This window comes from Pholcus phalangioides, unplaced genomic scaffold (genome assembly GCF_987345545.1).
Source record: "Pholcus phalangioides strain wild (caught in Gottingen) unplaced genomic scaffold, Ppha-v1.0 ptg000015l_1, whole genome shotgun sequence".
NCBI lineage: Eukaryota > Metazoa > Arthropoda > Arachnida > Araneae > Pholcidae > Pholcus > Pholcus phalangioides.
This window is the reverse complement of record NW_028301608.1, coordinates 54017676-54037465: the sequence shown is the minus strand read 5'-3', so window position 1 is coordinate 54037465 and position 19790 is coordinate 54017676. Positions and strand designations below refer to the sequence as shown.

The following is a 19790-nucleotide window of genomic DNA, read 5'->3' as shown; positions in this document are numbered from 1 at the left end:
ATATGCATGTTTCACTTTTTTTTTCCATAAATTCATTTTTACACAAGAACTGCACTGAAGATTCCAATTACAGCTTTTAATCTTTACATATTTTCTGAATTTTGATCAATTTATACAATACTGATTATTTGGAAGTTGTTCTGTCAGTAATATATATATTTTCTTATCAATCAAAATCAATGAATATATGAATCTAGCATATCTACAGTTCTATTTGTGCATAAAGATATGACCAAACAAAGGCATAATAAAAATATTGCATCACTTCAAAATGTAATGCGGTTTCCAACAAAGTATTAAATAAATTTCAATAATGTTTTTCTTGTTCTCATCTTAGAATTTATTTATTTGGTCCAAAATGAGAGGAGAATCTTGATTTTTTTTTTTTTTTTTTGGCTTCTCCGCTGCTTTGCATAGGACTAATAAGGCTTAATATTCATAATTAGGGCTCGGATTTTATGCTCTAACGATGAAATATCATTGCTGATAGGTTAAAAAAACCTGAATTTACCAATCAGCAATGATGTTTCATCTTTAGGGGCATAAAAATCTGAGTCCTATTCATAACGTTATGATCATATGATACCTCAATTTCCTTCACACAGACACAGTGAGTCTCTTGTTTTACATCATAAATGTCCATAGTTGAAACAAATAAGAATACGGTTAGATGCAAATGATACAAATACAGAGTGTAGAACCCTTCTTTTTTTTTTAATTTCAGTTTAAGAAATGCCATAAGATTACAACATAACATATTATTAATCAACATTTGGATCTTACAAATTGGATCTTTTCCTATACTGCCTAAAAAAATTCTGGCCCTTTTTCAATTTTGCATTTATTATGTTATGTTTGTACTGTAATTCAACACTTTATGTATATTACATATATATGGATACAATATTTGAAATTTATCACCCCTAATTTTTAATTAATATTAGTGTCATGAAATTCTTAACTATGACGTACACAAAATATTCTGTAGTATCCTGATACACACATAATTAATTTTACACGAGTTATAACCCTCATTCAACTGAATTATCTCTTGACTGGCTGATTCCTTTACCTCAATATATAAAGCTAGTTAAGAAAGTTCTATTGAGATCAACAGGGTACTACGTACAATGTGTCAAATGTGATTTTTCATTTCCTAATAATGGAAATGCAGTCTTTTTTCAGTAGAAACTCTCTAGTCCGGACACTTGGGCCAAGAACTGTTTTTCCTTCTCTAACTGGGGACTTTGACACTTTTTCTTTACCCAAATTTTGTTTTGCTTTTTCTATCACATTTTCTATATTTTTTGCACCACATTTTCCCAATATATTGTTGGTGTCTACTGTGGTTCAAGGGCTGGGAAAGTGGAAACAATGGTTGACAAATACAAGTCCCAAAGAATGATTAGTTAGAAATATCAGCTTTGGTAAAAACTTTTTCATTTTATTTTTCCATGCAGTACAGTACATTTTAGTGTTTTAGAAATTGTCCAGTGCTCTACTATTTTCTGTGATTAAGTGATTTTCCAAACATGCCAAAACTGTCAAGTAATGTAGCAGGTAAAAGTTCCAAACATAAACATAACGCTTCAAGTGTATGTGAGAAAGTTGAACTTTTGATAAAGCTAGAACACGAAAAACTAGTAGGAATGTTGTACAAAGAATATGAAATCAGAAAATCTGCTGTTTACTCTTCAGAGAAAAATATTTTTTTCAAGTTTTTTTTTGGATCAGCGCAATGCCTATACAAAATATGTTTAAAGAATATGAAAAAGATTTTTTTACTGGTAACGTTATGCAATTTAGAATTTATGGTTTAAAATTTAATTATCTATAATTATATGCATATAAAAATATAAATATATTACTTTCTTAATTTTCTTTTAAAGGAAAAATATAAATCAGAATGCTCAACATTACGGCTTCCAATTTGAAAACTTAGGAAATAAACACACAAAATTGGATCCATAATTACTTACGTGACGTCTGGATTATAGAGAGCTAAGAAACCATAAATATCATTTCATTGCTTGAGCTGATAATTAAAAATTGTTTTATTTGTTTCAGCTATAAAAGAATTCATCATTGCTTTTTCAATCTTAATAAAAATATATAAAGTAAACCTCCTATACAGTCAAGTGACCACACCTGGAACAGCAGCCTTTTGGTATCTTCCATTTTACTAAATTGATAGTCCTGACAGTTGTTGCAGGTTACGTTTAAAGCATGTCATCACGTTGTGTTAACGTTTCACAATAGTTTTAGTAGTGTAGAACACGTTTTGTTGAAAAAAAATTTCTAGTGTTTTCCTAAAAAATCTAAATTTTTTTAGTGAACTACTAAGATTTGCATCACAGTTGTGTATAAACATGGGGTTTCTCAGATTTAAGGCAGCTTTAGGTAAGGTCTTCCGTATGACGACCTTACCTATGAAGACATCCTTATTCTATGAATGCCATTTCAATCTTTTTTATCGCCATTCAGTTCAGTTCAGCTTGAGCAGGAAAAAATCAAGTTTGTCAAAACTTGGGACACTGTCCCTTTTTAGGCACTGTTATCCCAAGTTAAAAAATGTATTGTCATTGTTGTTTCAAATGTATACATGTGGTACATTATGTATAATCTAATTCCTCATTGTAAACAACTGTTTTTTTTTTGCTACTTCAGGGGAGCGGCTTTTCACAATCCATTTTATGATATGAGAACTTACATGGGTGAAACCAGATGTATTCCCATTTCATGATGTTGATGACATTGATGAAGTTTCAATAAATGAGATAACTGTAACCTCTTAGGGTCTGCTGAGATCGCTACACTTTTTGTCCTCTAGCTTCTCAAACATTTCAATGTTTGGTTCTTTGTCTGTTCATGTCAGCCAAAGTTGCTACACACATTAACGTTTCTCAAGTTTTTATAATTTTTTTAAATTTACTATTTCCTAAGTTCAATCATTCCTTTTTCAAACGTGTGCTGTGATGTGTGACACTTTTTTACCAGCGAACTTACTTTGTGATTTTGTCATAAAGGTTGTGCTGTTACTTTTGATGAATAAATGATTTATGAACTGTTTTTAGTCCGGTATTGTCTCTTAGGATTTTTTTTTTAAATATTTAACCTATTCTAAGTTAAAACTAAGGCATGTAAACATGAGACAACACACAAAAACTATACTCTCTTTCATTCAAACCGAACACAACTCAAGTCTATCTCCTTGGGTAATTTACTACCTAGTGAGTTGTGCCAGAAGTGTAAGTGTGTGTACCTAACAGTCTGAGTGCGTATCTAGTGTTGTGACTGAGTTTTCAGTGTTGTCATCTATATTTCAAAAGAGAAGTGTAATGATTGAATATTTGCTTTCTGTGGCGAGACTTTAATGGAGAGATCGGCTCGCATTCGCGCCTTGAAGTTCGGAATCACAGAAAACCAACTTCAGTCAACCACCACAGTGGCGACGGAACCTCACGACGTGAGTCCGTCACTATGACCACTTTGCCAGGACAGCGGCTGTGATGCTAATCTTGCAAACAGTTTTTTATTTCGGTTATTTTCCTTCAGACTTTTTGCCCAGCCGACCACCACTGTGGCACCGATGGGGTTCTAACCCAGGACCTCGTGATGCGAGTTAGCCACTATGACCACTCAACCACCACAAGCAGTACAAAAACTATACTGTCCCAAGTTACAGTAGCCATGCCTAACTTGGGACAAACACCATTTTTTTTTAGGTACTATATGTAAATATACAGCAAAAATGTTAAAATTATCAGTACAAAGAGCCAGACACCCTTCAGAATGTGTGGGTATAATTTTTTTTTAAATTTTAATATTTCATTAAGCTGATAATTTTTCAGTGCAAATTTCAAAATTGTCCCACGTATGGAAATTTGATTAATTAATTTTACTTTTGATGAAGCTTATTTTCCCAATGACTATTTTTTCACACTCTTTCAGATATATATAAATTCTGTGCTCATATGGCAAAATGTTAGAAGTCACTTTTTTTAAATTTCACGATGCCAAATATGTAAATATTTTGTAACATGTGATGCTGTAGCATTTTAACTCATTAGAATTTGCCCGTTTCCTCATAAACTGAAAGTTAAAAATGAATTTTTTCACCTTCCAAAAGTTTAATGTACGTGACTTTTGGATATGAACAACTCAATTTTTTGGGGAAAGTGACTTGTAACATTTTGCCATCTGAGCACAGAATTGAATGAATGATTTTATGTAATTTTATCAACTTCAATAGTGGGCGATTTGAAATATTCAATGAGAAAAATGAAAAGTTAAAAAGGACACTAAGTAGGAATTACAAAAAATAAATAAGACATGAGAATGGAATCACCACAACATGAAATAATTAGTTGCACAGACCGGAATACACATAACATTGAGAAAATATGACTTAAGTATTTTTTAATGGGCAATCGTCACAAACAAACCAGCTAATCACTTGAACCATTTATGGGAGTTAATTATGCACATATAATGACTATACTTGTGCTACAAGATCATATTCTAAAATATCTTAAGTCATAAATCATAATTAGCAAAAATAAAAATTGTTGACAAGCTGTATAACATTTATTTATATGAATGAATATTTGTTTTTAAAAAGAAAACTGGAAATAAAACAAAATGATTTGCAATTATGCAAAATCTATGTTTTAAATAGAAAAACCTGAAAATTTATAAATACACCATTTCACTAAGTGAAAATTGGCCATTTGAGTGAAATACTACCAACACTGTATTAGGCATATTTAATGCATAGGTATACATGGACACTTTGCTACTGTTAAGAATGATGGTCATAATATCTAATAACTTGCATCAAAGTTTTGCAAGTTAGTTTTTTACTAATATTGTTGGGTAAAAAAAATAAATTGCTTAGTCTGAAACACTGATGAATTAAACATAATATTGAAGGAGATTTCATGTCATCTATAGAGACACAGGAGTGAGTCGTATTAAATTGCCAGACAACCATCATTCATCATCCATAAGCAATATAATTATTTACAAAATGAGAACTCAGTAGTCAGATACAACATCTAATTCAATTTCCAACATGGCTTTGCGAACATAACTGCAAATCGATTTTTTTTACCTTATGCTTGAATTATAATACAGAGGGATGTGTCATTGACAGGGGTATCAGCATACTTAATCTGTTTCACAGATAATAAACAGAATCACAATATGATATTTACACTACTCCAACAAGCTTGTTATGGTGGATGTATTAATCCATTCTCTAAAACGTATTAAAAATATGACTTGTGTATTTAAAAAATTATTATCTGCTGTTAATCTCTTATCAAGATTTGTGAAAAAAGAGAGGAATATATTCTAGTTTATGGACCATTCATGAGTTTCTTGCTGTTTCTCGTTGTGTGTGTCACCTATGTCATCTTCTGAATAACTTCTGATAGAATATTCAGCACCATAACCTGGCTCATTTTTGGCCCTAGCCAACCTCTTTTCGCGTAAAGATGCATAACGAAAGAACTTTCTCTCTGGATGTAACATCTTAGCTTTGCAGCTGGGAATATTCTCTTTCCCTAACATTGTCACCTTATCTTTGAGCTGTAGCAAAGAGAAAAGCATATCCAAATGTGTATGTTTGAACAATTTGCTACTATATGCAGGCATTACATCATCTTAATGATTTATATAAAGTAAAATAATGAAGTAAATTAAAAGATTACTGCACACCAATGACCATTAAAAACACTTCTCAAATCTTTACTGAACAGTGGATATAACTATTTTGCAAAAATTAGGAAATTCTCCCACCCCGATTCTTATAAGGAATTGTGTATACCAGTGATAGGTATACTTTTATATATTCGAACATTGATTTATAATTGGTATTTTTATGTTTGGAAATGAATGGCTGGAATGTGTTGTATACTTTGAAGACTGCCACGGTTTCATTGCAAATGAGGGACAATGGTTTATCCTTAACAACTGTCGAGTTCGTTTTCAATGACTGATTGCCACAATCATAAGCACTCTTTCAATTAAAATTGAAAATTTCTATACTATTATTTTGAAATCTGTGCGGTACACAGAATATCCAAGCGGGTCGTAATTTGAACATCACTAGTGTATACCACCAAGGTATAATCATACAAATGACACATATCCATTTCTGCACCACTGCTCCGAGTACAGTGATAACTTGGGCAACAAAAATAATTCAGCCCAGAATCACGTTGGTTAACTGAATACAGGATTTTTAGAAAGCTTCTGCGGGAAATTATTTGATTAATTTTAGATATGATCAGGGCTGTCTTAAGAGCACCATGAGCCCTCGGGCCAAGTGATTTCTCTGGGGCCCACAAGGCAAATTTACATGCATACTCTTCAAAAATTTCAATCATAACTTATTTTTGTGACACCTTTGGTTTTATGACCAGAGCAATAAATTTGAATTTTTGTAAGGCTCCTCTTTTCTTGAGACCCCCAGGCTGTACCCGGTCAGACCCATGCATTAAGACGTCACTGGATACAGCCTAGAGTTTAAAGATCAGATTAATAAAACACTAAGATATGAAAAAAAATAAAAAAGGTTTCAGAAGACGGAGCTTCTTACAACTTCATAACTGAATGTAGGAAAATTTGAAGGAAGGTGGATAAACTGAAAATATTTTTATTTTACACCATGTACACCACCTACTTGGGTTTGTGGATCATAGTGTAAAATAGATTTTGTGTGTGGTAACATGCTATATGATGCAGTCAGAGTTCATTTCTTTGTCTCATGCATGCAGCTGAAAAGGATAAGCTCCTGGAATTTCTGAACCATTCAATATGATTTTTATAGTTACCCTGAACACATTAAAAAGTCTGGGCTATTCTTGGAATTATAATACACTGTGATGTCATTGACAGAGGCATTAACATGCTTGATCTGTTTCACAGATAATAAACAGAATCACAATATGATTGCAACACTACTTCAACAAGCTTGTAATGGTTCATGCATTAATTCATTCTCTAATGGTTTATCCTTGTATAGCTTATCCTCTTAGCATGTATACGTTTCATATGAAAGGGCTCAAAAGTTTACTTGAAGAGAAACAAGGTGTCTGGAGAGTGATTTCGAGGAAGACAAATTCATTTTGCTCCAGTGAAAGTAATTCTATTGATACGAAGATTTTTTAACAACTGGCTGTTGCGAAGATATATTTTGGAAAGAGAGAAAATTCAACTGCCCCTGCGGGGAATCGAACCCACGTCCTTTCACTTTCCGGGTGAACGCCCTAGACCACTAGACTACAGAGGCACAGAATCTCTCAATCTTTCCTTGGAGCTCGTGTACACTCGAGTGTGAAAGTACACTCAGAAAGTGAAAGGACGTGGGTTCGATTCCCCGCAGGGGCAGTTGAATTTTCTCTCTTTCCAAAATATATCTTCGCAACAGCCAGTTGTTAAAAAACCTTCGTATGGTAGCGGAGAGTGACGTCATCCTTGTATAATTCTATTGATGTTCGGCACAAAAATGTAGCTCACAACACAATTGCTCTATGTTAGCACGCGTGTCAACTAAAACATTCAAATTAGCCAAATACATATTTACTAGCCCAGTTCAAAACACAAAAAAAAATATTTATCAGCCGAAACATTTGAAGACTGAAGTATTGCTGTATATAATGATAGAACAAACTGCATTATTTTTTTATCAGAAAAGAATAGAAGTCTGAACCTTCTGTATAAAAGCACCCATGAAAGGTATCACATGATTGAAACTAAGTCAAAACTTACCACTTCTTCACATGATGCTATCGTATAAGAATAAGTACTGCAGAATATACATGTGCATACAGCTGGATCCTACCAAAAAAAGAAATATCACAGCTACTATCAGTCAATTAATTAACAATATACAAATGAAGCATAAAGGCGATATGATTTTCATTTATGTTAAGAATATGTTAATGTTAAGTCTTGATACATTAATAATGTTAAGTCTTGATACATTAATAATGTTAAGTCTTGATACATTAATAATGTTAAGTCTTGATACATTAATAATGTTAAGTCTTGATACATTAATAATGTTAAGTCTTGATACATTAATAATGTTAAGTCTTGATACATTAATAATGTTAAGTCTTGATACATTAATAATGTTAAGTCTTGATACATTAATAATGTTAAGTCTTGATACATTAATAATGTTAAGTCTTGATACATTAATAATGTTAAGTCTTGATACAGCAGTTATAAGTTACAATACTTGATATAACCAAATATCCCCATATAATATTAAGGCAGATTACAGCTGAAATCCGAAAAATATTTCAGTTAATGAAGGCAATCACTATGAAAAATAAAACACATTATAAACTGGATGTGAAGCATGTTTTTTCTTCTTTCAAATTGAACCTAAAAACAAATGACATGTACATACAGTGAACTTTCAATATAACGATACTCTACTCCATGGACCAAGAAAAAATATTTTTGTAGAGGTATTTATCGCTGTAGCTAGGTTTAACTGTATTTATATAAGCATCAAAATCTAAACACAAGATTCATGTATCCTAAGGTTTTTATATAGTCAGTACAAATATAAGCACTAATCTCATATATATAAGTAATACTTAAACTTATATATAAAACCTATAAAGATGATCTCTTTTGATGATGCGATTTTCAAATACTTATAATCTATTATTAATTGAACATTTGCAATGTCAAGATTGCAAATTTTCAACTTTTTTTCCTCATAAATGTGAACATCAACATTTAAAAAAATTAATTTCCAACTTGAAGCACCGTCATTAGAAGCTCAGATTTTTTTTTTACTTTTTTTGAAATTAAATCAAAGTAAAACATGCATCAGAAACATCAAATTTAATTCTGCATAATTTTTCCATTATAGTAAGATTTTAAAATTACACTACACATGTTTTGACATCTTTATAATTTGATATATATATATTATATATGCTGAATTTTATACATAAAATATATTTTGGGCACCCTTCACCCTGAACATTTCTCTGAATTTTAGAATTTGTGCATGCCTGAATATGTTGTTTGTGTATATCTGTATATGCATAGCCCTAACATATTTATGATGTAAGAGTTATGCATAGTCATTAACTGTCTCAATAACATTTGACATGTTATTGAGACAGTAAAAAAAAATTATAACTATACTAGCTATAATACCTTGCATTGCCCAGGTTTTCTTCAATGAGGCTTTTTGGATCACATGATTTCCCCCTTCCTTCTTTAAGGGACATACAAACCATGTATAAGTTTACCAATATGACGACTTCCTGCGCGACTCATGAAAGAAACAAATCTAGATTTAAAGAAACGTAGAAATGAATTTCCCCCTCCCCTTTTTTAAGCGGCGCTAAGTATTTTGATTCCCCCCCCCCTTCCCCTGAACTTCAAGTTATCCATCTGCCTGTTTCAGTTTCCAAAAATGCTTAATTGAAGCGGTGTAATTTTTTCGATCTACATTTTACAAGCCCATAATTAATTGTAAAACATCCTAAACTGCATGAATTTATGCAGTTTGAATATCAAAAGACAATATAGAGACATTAATTTTCATGCTTCAGAAGATGTAAATAAAAAGTTGAAATCAATGTTATTGCATGAATATCCAACTCAAAAGAGATTCTGAGGAAAGTGATCTATATGAGCCAAAACACAGTTTGCCATTGAAGTTGGCATTTCCATCTACCAGTATTGAAGCTGGTCCATCAATCGGTGCCGAAGCAAGTACTTCATTTTCTTTTGAAGTTCTACCATCATCCTCTCAGACGGGAACTAAATTACCAAATGTTGCTCTTGCTTGTGATAGAACTGGTGCGTCTGATCGATCAGCTGCAATTATTGGGAATGCTGTGCTGGAAGATGTTGGGTTATTGACGAAAGAGAAGCCCCAAATATGACAATAGACCGGATGAAAATTAGGCGTGAAAGAGCATCACAGGGAGTTCTTTTGCAAGATAAAATTCCTAGGACAAAATGTGCGAGGAATATATTTTGATGGTTGAAAAGAAAAAAACCTTAGTTAATGTCAAAGAAGGTGATTCTTTCCATAGAAGAACCATATCTGAAGAACTTTATTTATATTGCATGAACCCGGGTCAATTTATTTCGGTCACACAACTCCAAGAAGCAGTAGAGCAAGGGATATAAAGTCATCAATCCTAGACTTTTTGAAGCAAGATTTTGATACGAAGGAATTTATGGTAATCGGATGCAATGGGACTGTTACCAATACTGGTTATGAAAATGGTGTTATCAAATTATTAGGGAAAGAAATAGGACATCCTTGTTTGCAATAGAGTATTTGTCTTTTTCACTTTAATGAGTTACCTGTAAGGCATCTTGTGAACCATCTAGATCAGTGATTCCCAATGTGGGCGGTAGAAGCTACGGGTATAACATGGGATCCTATGGATTAGATCATGTTCGGGTACGATGAGAGAAAAAACTTCTACACCCACCCAGAGAATTTATTGCTCTCATTATTCTCAGATGAGAATCTCATTTACAAAAACTGGGAATCAAGAGAATTCTGAAAATTAGAAACGAAGAATTATCAGAAGCAGGAATCCGTACATTCCATGTTCCATTCAAGCCAGAATAAAATCAAGTACAAAAAAAAGCGGACTATTTTGCAAAAAAGTGAAATGTAATAACAGTGTGATAACAGAGGAAGCAATAGAGGCATTCTCCTGACACCTATATTGACAAACTGTTTTTTTGTTTTTTAATTTGGAACATGGTTATAGTTTTGTCATGCATTCAAGATTCTTTTATTTTGTAGCAAAATTTAAAAAAATAATTATTCAAAGCAATGCGTCTGTGCTTTGTTTTGCTCTCAATGTTTTTTTTAAACCATATTTTAATAAAACAGATTGGAATAAATCCCCATGATTTCATATGTGCATTCACAAAATAAAAAAAGTAAGAGTTCCATTTTTCCTTCAAATATTTTTAAATTAAATTTTAAACTTTGTTAGATGAAGTAATGTAGTTATCAAAAACTTAGAAATTAATAAAATATTAAAAATAAAAACTTAGAAATCAATAAAATATTAAAAAATAATAGCATATTTGCTCTGACTAAAAGTAACTCATACATCAAATTTTCTACTCACATCATCCTTTCCAAAACTATACACACTCAAGCTACCTTCAGGCAAATCTTCACTGGTATTGCTGTTCATATGAGCTCTCACTTTCTGTTACAATAAAAAAGAAATAGGAAAAAAACACTATTTTCTTTTTGCTTCTACGAGAGAATTCTGTAGTTACAAGATCCCACAACATTCTTGTGTATGGGGAAAAAAACAATAGGCATCACTGATAGATCTACCTTATCTCTTTTGAAAGTCAGATTCTGGACCGATTTGAGAAATTACATATTTTGAATAAATTGTACATGTTTTGATAAATGATTTTTTAGAGAAAAAAGGACCAAAATATTTTTTACCTCTCTGTCTTCAGATTTTTTCAGTGCTTCTGTAACACATCGTGCACAGGTGCAGTTACCACCTTGATACTCTTGAGCCTGAAATTGAGTTGCACATAAACTTAGAGATTATCTATTTTACCTGATTATAAATTTCAAGTGTAATGAGACATTGTATTCATAAATGACAGACAAAAATACATCAAACAATTAAATGAAATATAGTTGACACTCATTTTTACGAAACAGTAGTGACAATTAGTTTGTAAAATTGAGAGTTCATAAATTGGAGAGACAATGGAAAAAAGTGCAGGAAATAAAAAATGAATTAGTTTTACACATTTATTGATGATTTTCCAAAAAATAATTATTTTTTTCCTTCAATGCAAAATTGGATTCCATGAAATGGATGTAGGATAAAATTTTGCATGAACTTTGCTTCTTTGAAATATTTCTGGGATGGTGGAATGCTATGATTGATCCACTTGCTGCAGAAACAATCTTTTGCTGATCTTTGGTTAGAGAACTCTATGTAGTTACTAGAATCACATACTTTTGGCAATTCCTATCATTGCAAGAGTTTGCTCATTAAAAAAAAATTTCTTTCAAAATTTTTCCTTTTTCATCCAAACTCAAGTGCAATCTTTTGCATTTTGTTGACATTGTGAAGAGGAAATTAGACAAAGTAGTTAGAGCTGAAGTAGAAATTGATAGACTCAGAAATAGCCTAATCAACAAGCTAATGAAGCAGTTCTCAAACATTTTTTATTCACAAAGCCATTTTAAGTCTTATGTCTATGGTTAAGTCCCATGGGTCAGTATTTTAAAAATGTATTCATCAAATTTACCAATTTATATTATTTTCCAGAAGCAGCCATGGAGCCCTTAGAACTCTGTGGAGAAAAGGTTGAGAACCCCTGTGAGCTAATGTGTTACACCATCTCTCAAACCATCAGTTCAACCAGTCATAATGCACAAAGAGTGAATTACGTTTTGTCAACGCATCTTCAATTCCTGATCCTCTGCCAAAAATCTAACCCTTGTTCCTGGCACATGGTTTGCAAAACACCTGTATGTTAGTGATGCCGAATTGGTGAACTCTCTTACCTTATAGAAAGCCTGAATTGAAGCTTACTTTTGATTATAATGAACTCGGAGGCCGATGAAAGAATAAAATAACAGAAAAAAAAATAGCTCAAGAAAAATGAGTTTGTAAAATAGAGAGGATCTTAACATTAACTCTATGGCATGCTGTTCAGGACAGAGGAATGGTTTGTAAAAAAAGAGCATGTTAGAGATTTGTAAAATCAATCAGCGACTGTATTTCTAGTGTTTTTTCAACTTCACTCCAACAGGTTGACCTTATTTTCCCCATATCTTTTTCATGAATGTTACTGATATTACAGAATGTTTCCTAATAATTTTCTTTAAAACTGCAGCTACACTCATCAGTGAAAAATATAAATACCTTATGTGTGTAACTTTTATTACAATTATGATGTTTGCCCAAATAAAACATTCCCATTTTTCTCTGAGATAAAAGATGCAGTATAAAAGTGTTTTAGCCTATTATTAGGCCTACATTACACAGAAATATATTCAAGAATTGCAAAACTCAATTTGTTAAAAGCTTGAATAAAATAAGCAAATACCTAAGTTTCAGAGGAATATTAACTTTGCTGCAAAGACCAAAAAAAACTCAAATAAGTAGCAGATACATTTTTAAACCCTGAGTTACTCTGTACACCATCAGAGCTTTTGAGTTTGTGACACTAGTGATAAACAAAACCCTACAGAACATTACTTCACCAAATTAATGTGATTTAATTATGATCATTAACAGTTTTCAATTTTTGCAAAGTGGACTACATTTGGAAACTTAATTCACACTTCGAAGTTACTTATAAAAAAATAAATAGGTAATTAATTTTTTTCATTGAAAATACTATTAGTACAAAAATCAATTAGAGTGATACCGGTCGCCTACTGTGTTTTCTATGCTGATTAAAGTAGTTTAGCATGCAAAGGAAATACAGTCCAAAAAAGTTCTTGGATTCAACTTGTTCAAATCACCATAATATTTATGAGATAAATGATTTTTTTTCTGAACATATTTAGTCATATAAACTTTCTTTTTTGTATATATTTATCAACATATGTATATTTACTAATACGATTATGCATTTTTATGTCTACAAGTTGTATTATTCCAATATTCATACACTAAGTTAGGTTGAAGTAATACAGCACACTGAAACTCTATCTTTATCTTTATTGAGATTATTGCAGATTTATAAGTAGGCAAAAAAGATAAAGCTTCAACTTTTTAACAATGCAGTGACATTCCCACCCCCCCCCCCAAACTCTTCCTGGGAATAATAAAGAATGGAAAAGCTTGGAAACTACATGAAAAATCATCTCTGTTAAAAACACACAATGTCATTAAAATAACTTACAATGTCATTAAAATAATCACTCCATGTCTTTTTTGAAGGAGATCCATTCCGTATTTGGTAGCAAACTGGCTTGCGCTTTCTGTCATTCATTGCACTAGATTGCTAAAGAAAAAAAATTCTGTCAACCAGTCAAATAATTTTTAAATACTTTGAAATAAAAAACTGTAAAAAACTCAATCATTACGTTTCAACAATTGTGATATTTTAATTGAAAATATGTACAATCAAATATGCAAATCTGAATTTCTATTTTTTTTCTAATTAAAGTAACAGCTGGAATCAATAGGCCTATGCTGGCTAATAATATTATTATAGTTTGCTTCATCAGGCAGCCGTGTGGTTAGAGCATACATATTTGATTTGACACTGGGCCGTAGCCTAGACATTACAAATCAAATAATTCAAGGCACCAACCAAATACAAAGGTTTTAACAACTGTCTACTACTACTACTAAACCAGACATGCACCTCGTCCATATTCCTCTGCGGAACTTGAAACAACTTGCACTTGGTAACAACCAATTGTTATATTATTATATATATATTCCCCTATTTACTTTTGTACAAATAGGGAAGAGTATCATCTTTAGAACCAACCACATATTTTAAGGGCCAAGCATATCGCTTTTGTACAAGCTAGTAATAACGTGTATAAAACTTTTTGTGCTAATAATAATTTTTTTAGTCACCCATGACTCTTGAAATTTGTCAAATCTCTCCATAGCAGAAAATTTATTTCAGGGGAGGGGTGGCATGTGCAGTGGATCCTATTTATAATTCTTTTCGAAAAACCATCATGAAAGTGTTATAAGCAGGAAAACACATTAAATGTCGAATCTCTGAGTATTAGTGAAAGATGGGACCATGAATATAAGTCACAATAAGCAGGAAAGCATTCTAAGGAATATTATAAGAGGGGACCCACTATTGTAAGCTTAGTATTTAGTTTTATATATGTCAGCCATTTTCTAATATTTCTGGGATGAGCTGGTTGCCCAGACCTCTCTGTTAAGTCTTTAGTTTGACAGATTGATTGACTGATTGATGATCGCTCATGCCCAGAGCTGTTGTGCAAGACAACTTCCTCTCTTCACCTCCTGGGAGGCTGGGTCATGTCAGAGAGAATCTTTTATTTATTCAATAAATGAAACAATTATATACATTTTAGTTTGACAGGTTCAGAATTTGAATCCTGGGGGTATACCACCTTCTGATTCTTAATAACCAATCATCCATACGTAAGAATCGATTCATAAGAAGTGCCTCAAGAATCAAGCTCCAAATGCAACCATGATGTGATTGTTAAAGACGATTGTTAAGGTAACGTGACAATGGACAGGACAAAAAATTTCCCTTTTGGGGAACTTTGCCCCTGACTCATTAGCATCCAGCTAAAAATGAACAACATGTTGTTAACAAGATGGGGAAAGAGGAAAAGAAATTTTAAAATGATGCTAGCCTGAAAAAATTTTTTAGTTCATTTAAAGAAATGTGAACATGGTTGCGAAGAAATGATAAATACATAATGATTTTTGAGCTAATTGCAGTAAAAAACCGAAACATATTGATACTTAATTATTTTATGATTTGAATCAAAGATTCTTCCCACATCCATAGAGATGGAGCATACTGCCCACCCCCCTTCCACAAAGAGTGGATATGCTATATATATGTTATGATGAAAGTGCTAAAGAGCTGCTGTTATTATGAATAATCATCAGCTATTTCGGTACGTTTGATAAATTTTGCTAACATATGTGAATCTATCACATTTATATGTCATTATGCATAACCGTCAATCTATGGTTAATGTGATAAATGAGTCATCGTTATGTTTATATTATATATGTAAGTAAAGATAACATTACAAGACTAACAATAATTTTTGTAATATGCATCTTGTTTACTTAAATCAGTTTTCATGGCAAAATGCGCATGGTACTGAACATGCATCACATAGCTGATTTGAGATCAAATAAATAATTGTGATCAGATAATACACCACAGCAATAGTAAGAATTGACATTGCTTCTGTAATGTTGGCTTTTTTTACATACATTGAAATGTGTAGGAAAAAACAAACACAGCAGCAGGTTAATAATGATTTTTATATTCATGTGCAGTTACATTTTAGCCGATTAGAGCTTCTTTTCACATATTTTGTGTGCAAAATTCAATTTTTTCTCACTTTTTAAACTTAGAAAAATTGTCTAATGTACAAGTTCCCATATTATAAAAAATTTGAAATATTTGGGATCCATCAATCAATCATGATATTTGTGGATTGAAAATTTTAGAATTTATTTATTCAAAATTTATCAAACTTTATCAACATGATCTGATATTTTATCACTATTACCAACATATATGTGTTGTATATAGACTACAACACCATTTTCCACTCTTCCACACAACCTTTTGATAACTTAAAAAATTGAACAAATTCCTTATTCAGTAATAAAAATGCATCTGTTAAATACTTTTTTTAATTTTTTAAAATATGATCATAAATACATAACATAAAAAAATTATCTACTAAGAATGGAGCTAAGAAGCATGGTCACATGATTCTTAACTATGGAAGAAAAACAATTCTTAGTTAAGAATGTGATAACAAAATTCCCTCTTGATTCTTTACTAAGATCAAATCCGTAGTTAACAATCAGAAGGTGCTACACCATAAACATTGCATGAAAGCAGTGTACAATCTTGGTTATATATATAGTTTTCCCCTTCCTTTTTTTGTTTTCAACCTGTGCAGTTCCACTGTTTCTTTGCATGTTGAGGCAATGGAGCAAGATTCTGCTCTGTACACCAGTGATACCATATACACATATATATATATTCTTCCTTTTTTTTCGTGCATGGAAGGATGTTTACTATGCACAGCCATACACATGTATCTGAATAAATGAAAGGTTATATAAAAGCATATTCATTCAGAACAGGTTTTAAGCTTTAACTTAATTCCCAGTTCAAACAGGGCTATGTGATGAGTTTAAAGACCTTGAGTAATCAAACATTTTAAGGGGCCATCTTGGACTCCAATATAAAAAAATGGGAAGTAGTACCATAGGTAGAGATAGACTTGAAAGTCTGAGGGGCATGATGATGATGTCAATTCACATATACATTAGATCAGTCAGCTTCACCTTTGATTCCCGTATCTCCACCCATGGGTAGTACTGAAAGTACCAAAGCTAAAATATAGGAGCACACCATAACAGAAATTAATGAGAATTTAGAATCAATGAAACAAGTGATTTCAGAATTAATTAGAAATTTAAGAACTACAAAAGAAATTATTTTAGTTGTTGAAAAAAACAATTTCAAAATTGATGGTAATTGTGAATTAACGAATCTTCAATAATTTAGTGACAGTGTTATCTTAATGCATGGATAGATGCAAAATCATGGTTTTGCTGCCTGTGGAATATACAAATTTTGCCGTCTTTCTCCCATTCTAGTCTAATTTTCTCAATTTTCAGCTTATTTCCCAAATTCATCACCCGGTGCTATAACCTGCTTCGTCTCACCTCTGTAAATATGCCTGTGTCTTTAAGTCAGTCACATACTTATGTACTCTTTTGGCCACTCACATGCTCTCTAGGTCACTCTTTTGACTACTCATATGCTCTCCAGGTCACTGTTTTGACCACTCACAAGTTCTCTAGGTCATTCTTTTGGCCATTCGCATGCTCTAGATCACTCTTTGTGGCAGTCTCATTCTCACACACTTTATAGGTCACACACATTCTCTAGGTCATTCTTTTGGTTGCTCACCAACCTAGGCCCTCGCTGTCTAAGCAGAGATGGATTTATGGTGGGTTATCAAATTGCATAACCTTTCTCCCATCCTAATTTTCATGGACACTTGTTCCTCAAACTTTTTACCCCCCTCTAAACTTGCTGCCCTTGGCTATAGCCCACTAAGCTATCCCTTCCCCAGTATGGGTCCCGAAACTGCACATGGGGACCACCTGGGCAAGTCCCGGTGGCCTCAGATGTATAGAAGAGCCCTGTGGTTACAAGATCCGCTGCTATGATTTTTCTGGTAATTTCAGCCAGATAGGGGGTTTCTGAATATCACTTGTGCATGGGTGCCCCCTTACCTTCTCCTGAGACAAACTTGTGTGGGGGGGGGGGGGAATCCCTGTTTGATTATGGGGGCCCTGAGCAATAAAATAATTGAAGAAAGACTAACAAAAAAAAATGAATGTTACAGTTCAAAGTTAAGCAAACCAATTTGACGATGCCCGGCTCATATGCCGTGATCTGTGGCGGCCAGGCCATTTCACGGGTCCCTATTCAGTAATTTTACAGATCACATAATGGTCTTGGGGCCCCTGAGTCGTTCCGATTTGGGAACCTATGAATAATGATTGTTTATTAGAGTGTTTTTACTCACCAATGCAATTTAATCTGCGCTGTGAACTTTCGAGGCCTGTTCATTAATAAATCGTTTACTTTACTTAAATCCTAGCCTAAAAAAATGCTTCTGCCTCCTCCATTTAATTGCACAGTCCCGAGTATATTGATATTACTGCTCCACTGGCAGGACAGAATTAAATGCATGGAGCAACAAACCAAAACAAAGGAAAGCAGACGAAATTCGGCGGTGCACTTCACTTCATTTTCACATTCGAAATGAATAGCTGCGCCACCTACCAATTCGTATTTATACGATAACGTGACCGATAGAACTCACGTGACTAGACGTCCTGTTATAATTTCTGGTTCATGGAGTGCAGGGTTTCCTGATTTGTATGAAAAAAAAAATCTGAATATTGGACTCGTATTTCGTTGTTAGTTTAAAATGCAGATGGTAGAACCAACCACCATCTCATATCATAGGGTTACCAATCGCCCTCCTTTTTGGTGTAATTTCAAGCGTTGTCCTACGTTTCGGAAAAATCAAAGCGCTTGTAGAGAAGCTCCTCTTCAAGCGCATTGGGAAAAATAGCCTTCAGGTTTCCGGAATTATTTTTCATTTTTTCTGGGAGGAAATTTTTTCCCCTACTTTGAAACATACATTTCTTCATTGATATCGAGTGTTTTTGTGTTTTTTTCTCCGCATGCATTCACCAATAACCGTCGAAATTTTTTCTGTTTCTGCTTTTCATAGTGGTTCTGTTTTAGACACTGATACTTATAGTTAGGGTGACCATACGTCCCGTATTTCCCGGGACAGTCCGGGTATTTTCTGTTTTTTTGATCGTCCTGACTTTTTGGCAAAAGTTTTCCGGTTTTTCCCGTATTTTACACGAAGCCTACTTGAATTTTTATTCTTTATTGAAGTCAAAGAGTGACATTATTCTTCAACTCATAAATTATTTTATGATAATTACAACTATATATGAGAATATTAATCTCCCCCATTTGCCTCGGTGAACGTTTTTTTCGTGGAATACATTTTAATCCACTGCAATTTGCAGTAATTCATCATTTCCCGCCATTGTGATTTTTCCGCAATTGCAGCAATATTTGGCAACTTTGTTTGGTTTTGGCGTCGTTTTTGGCGATAATTGGCGATGTACCGTATTTTCCCGTATTTGGAATCCTAATGTCCTGTATTTCTCTCGAAGAAATATGGTCAGCCTACTTATAGCTTAGTGGTTTTAGAGTTGGGTAAAGTTATTGTTATGACCGGTTTTATTGGTCGTAGTAGTGGTGCCATCTATTGTGAAAATTCAGAAAAGTGACGTCACCAAGGGTGTGCACGCAGGCGTCCTACTTTCTCAGTTTTCGAAGCTGGTAACCCTAATCCAGGACCGTCTTAAGAGTATCCCTACAGAGTATCGTCTGATATCCTTCCTATCGGATAGGTTTCACTGTATTTCCTGAGAAAATGTTGTATGCTGTATTAGTTTTGA

The 19790-nt window shown here is 33.0% G+C and overlaps 1 protein-coding gene and 1 non-coding gene across 2 annotated transcripts; both read right to left on the bottom strand.

Moving 5' to 3' along the window:
- Window positions 1–3646: 3646 nt before the first annotated feature.
- Window positions 3647–18568, bottom strand: LOC149076240 (uncharacterized). Its single transcript, XM_089243812.1, has 6 exons — window positions 18326–18568; window positions 13918–14019; window positions 11483–11560; window positions 11148–11231; window positions 7777–7845; window positions 3647–5592 (listed from the first exon to the last, which is right to left on the bottom strand). Exons 2-6 carry the CDS (start codon window positions 14005–14007, stop codon window positions 5356–5358), a joined length of 558 nt encoding a protein of 185 aa, XP_089099938.1. The 5' UTR covers window positions 14008–14019; window positions 18326–18568; the 3' UTR covers window positions 3647–5355.
- TRNAS-GGA (transfer RNA serine (anticodon GGA)) lies at window positions 7224–7297 on the bottom strand. Its single transcript has one exon. It is a non-coding gene; the product is annotated as a tRNA-Ser (tRNA).
- Window positions 18569–19790: the final 1222 nt, after the last annotated feature.